Here is a 7,497-nt window from a genome sequence, read left to right as displayed (position 1 = left end):
TTGGATAACTGCATAAATGAGCAGGTGTACAGGTGTTCCTATTAAAGTGGACAGTGAATGTGGCTTAATATCTTAGAAACACAAATACAGGAAACCATGTCTACTGAGATCCTTAGTTCTTTTCTCCATAATGCACCTCCTTAATAATTAATCTTTAAGCTCACTAGGAATTTATTCAAAGTTTCATTATGATTTTTAATTTTGGAAGACACACCTACCTGACAGGCCGACTTGATTTAGCCAGTATTGTATTGAACATTGTACATAACGTCCAACCTCAACTTGGTCCAGTACACAGTCTTCTTACTGTGTATTTTTCTAGTCAATATCTAGATTCAAGGGAAATGTAAACTGAAGCCTTAATTGTTGAATCAATTATGGTTCAATAAATTGTGTGGTGAAAAGTTATAGCAGTTCATTGATGAGAATGCATTTGTGTATATTGTGTATTTTGCTAATTCTGGTCAAATCTCAGAGTGCACTCACAGCTTTCATCTTTTGCCAAAGCAAATCATACCTTTCTTTAGACCACAGCATTGTGATTCACTGTCAGTAGATAATGAGAGTAATGTAAAAGGTCTACTAACAAAAACGTAATTTATGCTACATAATGGAAGTGTTAACAATAGCTTTTGTCTGAATATGTGCAACAATAAATTGTGTGAAAAAATGAACCCTAAATGCTGTTTCTTTTGTTCAGAGTACATGAAATACAACCCCAATTCCGAAAAAAGTTGGGACAGTATGGAAAATGCTTATAAAAACAAACAAATAGTAGTGGTTTGTAAATGTACTTTGACTTGTATTTAAATAAAAAATGTATACAGACAAGGTATTTGATGTTTTATCTAATCAACTGCATTGTTTTTTGAAGGTAAACGTTTATTTTGAAATTGATGCATGCAACACGTTCCAGAAAAGGTGGGACAGGGGTACTTTAGGACAAATAGCTATGTGACAAATAATAAGAAGGTGATGTGAAACAGATGAGGCAATCATCTAATCATAGTATATAAGGAGCCTCCAAAAAAAAAGCATAGTCCTTCAAGAGCAAGAATGGGTCGAGGCTTACCAATCTGCAAACAGATGTGTCAGCGAATAATCCAAAACTTTGAGAATATTCCCCAAATAAAATCTGTAGGATTTTGGACATTTCACCTTCTACAGTGCATGATATAATTCAAAGATTCAAGGAATCTGGTCAAATCACTGTGTACTCATGTACTATATGTAGCGGATGTGGTTGTCTTTTACATGTTGATTCAGCATGTTTGTTTCTGCATGAAACATTAGACAGGGAAAGCAGATGAGGATCCTGTTAAACATGATGAATATTGTTCTGGTAAAATGCTCTGGACATTTCCATTGTCCTTTCACTGACATTTTGCGTGTTTGGATGATCAGGCACATTCTCTGGTATTGGCAGTACTGGAGCAACTCTTCTCACTTCATTTGTGGTGTGCTTATTGTGTCATGTTTCACTGTTTAGGGTAAACACAACAACAACTCAGTGTGTTAGTGTTAGTTAACCCTCCATCCAAAGACTATTACTAATCTGTAATATCATTTATCTCAGAATATGACAGTGTTTACAGATAGTCAGTAACATACTGAACTAGTTACATATGTTAAATGATTCAGATACCTTTCCATAGTTTTTATTTATTTATTTTTTTAAAAACATAAATTAGTTTCATGAGCATCATTGTTAGCTCTGCTGCCTTACGGCTCCAGGAGCCTGGTTTTGATCCTGTGCTCAGGTTACAAATTTTCACATGTTCTCTCCATTCCAACATGGGTTTCCCATCTCCCACCTCCCTAAAAACATACAGGTAGATGGGTTGACTATGTTTATTTGCCTCTAGGGGTGAATGAGTGTGTAAATGTGTGTGTGCATGGTGTCCTGTGATGGACTGTGATGAATTCAATTGACCAGTCAATTAGGCTTATGACTACAGAATATAACAACTTTAACAGTAGCAGTTAATCACGATTTTCACCATTATAAATTACACTGTTTAAAAATAATTATAAAATAATAACCACAGACCTCCAGGATATACATGACAGAGCCCTGGGAGTACTTTTGCTGTTATTTCTCTATTTATAATAATAATAATAATAATAATAATAATAATAATAATAATAATAATAATAATAATAATAATAATAATAAATCTATTTCATTGAATATTATGCCATCTGCTGGTAAAACACATGAGGAGCAGCTAGCAGCTTGTTATTAAATCCATCGTTAATGATAGTACAGCACTGTGAGTGTCACATCACCAGCACAGAGCCCTAGTTCTTGTATGCACATTTACATTGACTTCATTTGGCTGTCAATTTTATTCAAAGCGATTTACAGTTGAAACAGAATGCAAGTGAGCAGTTGAGGGTTAAGGGTCTTGTTCAAGGACCCAACAGTGGCTGCTTGGTTGTGCCAGGATTTGAACTCATCAGTACTCCAATGCTTTAACCACTGCTCTAAACGCCTATGACATCAACATTTTTTAAGCAGACACACACGGACATTTTCTTCATTTGTTTTATCCCCTACAGAAATCTCACACAAGTCACATATGAATTTTACACACTTTGTACTTAGTCACTGTAATGATTTCATAGGACATGTATTAGGACTGTGACATCACTTGTCAAGTGGCATTGTGTCTGTATAGCACAATAAACAGTATTTTTATACACAGAAAAAACTGCTAGTGACCTTTTTTTAATAATACTTGATTATTTTTTTTATCAAAGGTAAAGAAAGCGGTCTGTAGATACATCTCAGCCCCTGACTTGTACATAAAGCACTGTATAATATAAATTATAGAAATTTAGAGATGATTTAGTCTTAAATATTATGCTCTTGACCAAAAACCCAGGCAACATTTGTATTACCAAAACCAATATACTGTAACATTTGTTTAAGAACAATTTGTATCACTGGCCATCATCTGGCCATCATGGTCATCATTCAGTTGGATTCAGTGTATTATAATCTCAACCAATTTCCCAAAAGATTTGCAGAAGTACAATTGTTCTTAACTTGAATGTTGTAGCACCATATATGGACCTTTGTTCTACACCATTTTGGGGGAACTATGTAAGAAGACTAGGCATGTGACTATAGGTACCTGATTCGGCTTTGTGAATAAATATTATGTGATCATTTGGAAGTCACCAGATCTTCTTATCCAATGGTATGTTGTAACATGAGGAAGCGCAGAGTATTCTGGGCAAGTTGTTTTGCCCTGTAGTGATGGAGTTTCAGGTTTTGAAAGTGCTGATGGAACTCTCAGGCAGCTACAAAAGCCCCTTCTGCCTCACCAGAACAATCCAGTGTGGAGGTGTATTGTAGAGTCTTTTTGTCCAGGTACAGAGTGGTGGAGCCAGCACAATGTGCGGCCTCTGCCCTTGGTATGGTATAAATGGTGGACCTCCAGAGCAATGCCACTGTTTATTTAACTGTGGATGATGGCAGAGAGGAGGTTTTTGCTACAACTTGTGTGGCTGTTTTTACTGGGTCTTACACTGGAGACAGCTTACACTCATGCCTTCACCCACAGACGCCTCCAGCAGCACAAAATCCTTCAATTGGGTGAGCTGTGAAGTTGTACATTATACAATCTTAAGATAATACAAATATATATACACAACAGTTTCTATATTGTTTTATATCCACTATGTGCCATTCTGGTACTCACCCTCTAAATGCAGTTTGCTTAAAATTAGGAAATGTTTATATATATATATATATATATATACCTATAGACTGGCCCAAGGAGTGTGGCCTGGCTTACTTCAAACCACACACCACAGAACGCATTGTATCAGGCAATGAAGCCAGACCCCACTCATGGCCATGGCAGGTCTCACTGCAGGTGAGTGACTTTTGAGATATCTAAAATTCATTAAGAAGTGTTTAAATAAGACTGTAACATCGGACTTTTGCAATCTGTCACATGCTATAGGTTCGTCCTCGAGGAAGCAAGCACTATCTCCATGTGTGTGGTGGGACCCTGATCCACAAAAACTGGGTGCTCACTGCAGCCCACTGCTTCCAGAAGTAAGAATTAGCAAAGTGTCCTAAAACACAGTGAATTTACTACATGCAAAAGAGTAACATGCCGGTACAATGGGCTCAATTCAAGGTCATGAAAGTAAAACAGTTTACTTTATATAATTATAGTGAATAAAAGCTCTTATCTGCCCCGCATAATATGCAGGTATATTCTAAAAAATGAAGACTTAAAGACTTAGACTTATGACTAATACTGTATAATCAGTGAACATAGGGTTAGGGTAAGGGTTAGTTAGTATGTTAGGATGTTCTAATTTCTCCAGTTTCAAAATAGAAATGCAATCTTAGCAATTAAAACTTTATCCAGAAAGAAGTATTAGTAATAAGTAAAATAAGTATATAAGTAAATAAGTTAACCCTTGTTTGTTTGAAAGCCCCACCTTGAATAGCCATGACTGGCACATAATCATACTCTCACTATTGGCATATAATCATACTATCACACATAGTAATATCGCACATAATCACACATAATCATAAATAATTACTTGATCTGTTCTTCCTCTCTATATCATATTGCATAGGGGTAAAGATGAAGATGCAGGTAATTGGCGTATTGTTTTGGGGAAGCACCAGCTGAAAAAAAGTGAAGCAGTCGAGCGTATTTTCCCTGTGAAGAGAATCTACAGACACGAGCATTTTCGCTACCCAGTGCACAGTGATCTGGACTATGACATAGCTTTGGTTAAAGCAGGCACAGACATCCTGCCCAGCAACTTTATCCGCTACGCCTGCCTGCCGCGCAAGCAGATCAGTCTAAAACCTGGCCATTACTGCTGGGTGACTGGCTGGGGGGACACCCGGGGTACCTGACCTCTCATTTACTACTATCAGAATATTAAAGGAAGGGCATTAAAAAAATCAAGTTTTCAACAGAGGCCATAAATGTTTCATATTATGGCAGCGGTTGCTCTGTTGATTTTGGGCTGTTTGACTGAAGTTTGCTTTTGTGTATTTTTGTTATTATCTCATTATCTCTTATTATTTCTAATTATCTCAGGTGGGAAAGATAATGTGTCATTGGCTGAGTCACTAAACCAGGCCCGTCTGCCCATCATCGACCACAAAACATGCCGGCAGAAGAAATTTTGGGGAGACCGTGTGAGGGAGTCCATGATCTGTGCTGGCTTTAGAGATACAGGGGGACCTCCTGCTGCCTGCCAGGTAAACAGATCAGGAGATGTCAGGGAGTTAAGGAGTGTTATTAAAATAACTTCTAATGAAAAATGAATTCTAAAGCTCTGAAGAGCTCAGAAAACGGAATGGAATTCGTTGTTACATTTTATAACTACTGCAACTAATGCTTTTTATATTTTTGTTTAAAATTGTCACATATACATACTGGAGTACTTGCATACTATGAGGAAATAGATTCATTTAGAAAGTAAACAGGACCTGAATTGTATAAGAACAGTTGCCAAGTTGCCATGGTTTCACCTCTGCACTTTTTGTGTTATATGAAGTACTATAAATGATTAAATGACCTGTATTTATACTATATTTTGGTGCTTAGTGGAATTTATGACACATTTCAGGTTTATTTATTTCTGCATATTCTGATAAAGTGAAGGTGTGACTAATATAGTTATAATAATATAATCTAATAATATAAGACACAACCCAAATTCCAAAAAAGTTGGGATGCTGTGTAAAATGTAAAGAAAATGGAATGCAATGATTTGCAAATCTCATAAACCCGTATGTTATTCACAATAGAGCATATAAAACATATTAAATGTTTAAACTGAGGAAATGTACCATTTTAAGGAAAAAATAGTCATTTTGAATTTGATCACCGCAACCCGTCTCAAAAAAGTTGGGATGGGGGCTGGAAAAGTAAGTGTTACTAAAAAGAAACAGCTGGAGAAACATTTTGTAACTAATTTGGTTAATTGGCAACAGGTCAGTAACATGAGTGGATATAAAAAGAGTATCTTAGAGAGGCAGAGTCTCTCAGAAGTAAAGATGGGATGGAATCTGGATAGAAGCATATAGTTGCTCTAAAACCTGTATATACCTTTCAGCATTGATGGTGCCTTTCCAGATGTGCAAGCTGGCCATTCCATAGGCACTAATGCACCTCCATACCATCAGAGATGCAGGCTTTTGAACTGAGCGCTGATAAAAAAAAAGGATGGTCCGTTTCCTCTTTAGTCCTCTTTAGTTTAGAGGACACGGCGTCCATGGTTTCCAAAAATAATAAAAAATTAAGATTCGTCTGACAACAGAACAGTTTTCCACTTCACCTCAGTCCATTTTAAATGAGCTTTGGCCCAGAGAAGATGGAGTTTCTGGATCATGTTCACATGTGGCTTCTTCTTTGCATGATACAGCTTTAACCAACATTTGTGGATGGCCCGGTAAACTGAATTCACAGACAATGAGTTCTGGAGGTGTTTCTGAGCCCATGCAGTGATTTCCTTTACAGAATCATGCCTGTTTTTAATGTAGTGCCGCCTGAGGGCCTGAAGATCACGGGCATGCAATATTGATTTTCACTTTTGTCCCTTGCACACAGAGATTTCTCCAGATTCTCAGAATCTTTTGATGATATTATGTACTGCAGATGTCTTCACTGCAGTCTTCACAATTTTATGTTGAGGAACATTATTCTGAAATTGTTCCACAAATTGTAGATGCAGTTTTTTGCAGATTGGTGAACCTCTGCCCATCTTTACTTCTGAAAGACTCTGCCTCTCTAAGACACTCTTTTTATACCCAATCATATTACTGACCTGTTGCTGATTAACCTCCACCTGTTTCTTTTTAGTAACACTTACTTTTCCAGCCTTTTGTTGCCCCCATACCAACTTTTTTGAGAAGTGTTGTTGGCCATCAAATTAAAAATTACCTTATTTTTTCCTTAAAATGGTACATTTCCTCAGTTTAAACATTTCATATGTTTTCTATGTTCTATTGTGAATAACATATGGGTTTATGACCTTTGCCAATCATTGCATTCTGTTTTTATTTACATTTTACACAGCGTCCCAACTTTTTTGGAATTGGGGTTGTACACAATCTTTAAAATTTATTTGGATTTATGGGTAATTACCATCAATGACAAATTCTCTAGTTTCAATCTTAATATTATCCAGAAAATTATATTCTTTTTCCTTCCAGGGAGATTCAGGTGGTCCTCTAATGTGTCAGGTGGGCGAGGATCGCTGGGAGGTGCGTGGGGTAGTGAGCTTCGGCCCCGTCGGATGCACAGTGGAAAATAAGCCCAGTGTCTTTACTCGCACTGCTGCTTACATGCCCTGGATTGAGGCCACTCGCATCAGGGACTTCTTTTTCTATTGATCTTCCTGTTTTCAGTGAGCACCAAGTCCAACTCTAAGGGGTATACAATTGTGGAGTGGCCATTAAAAAAAAAAAAATGTTGTGTTGTCTGTGTGTTTTTCTTACTA

The 7,497-nt window shown here is 37.0% G+C and overlaps 1 protein-coding gene across 1 annotated transcript; it reads left to right on the top strand.

The window, feature by feature from the left end:
• The first annotated feature begins 3,355 nt into the window (after positions 1–3,355).
• Positions 3,356–7,497, top strand: zgc:112285 (serine protease). The gene is made up of 6 exons (XM_017482833.3): positions 3,356–3,604; positions 3,778–3,887; positions 3,978–4,072; positions 4,612–4,892; positions 5,088–5,251; positions 7,211–7,497. The coding sequence occupies exons 1-6, from the start codon at positions 3,478–3,480 to the stop codon at positions 7,388–7,390; spliced, it is 957 nt and encodes a 318-aa protein (XP_017338322.1). The 5' UTR covers positions 3,356–3,477; the 3' UTR covers positions 7,391–7,497.

The sequence above is a fragment of the Ictalurus punctatus genome, chromosome 13, assembly GCF_001660625.3.
Source record: "Ictalurus punctatus breed USDA103 chromosome 13, Coco_2.0, whole genome shotgun sequence".
NCBI classification, from domain to species: domain Eukaryota; kingdom Metazoa; phylum Chordata; class Actinopteri; order Siluriformes; family Ictaluridae; genus Ictalurus; species Ictalurus punctatus.
This window is presented reverse-complemented; position numbering and strand designations above follow the sequence as displayed.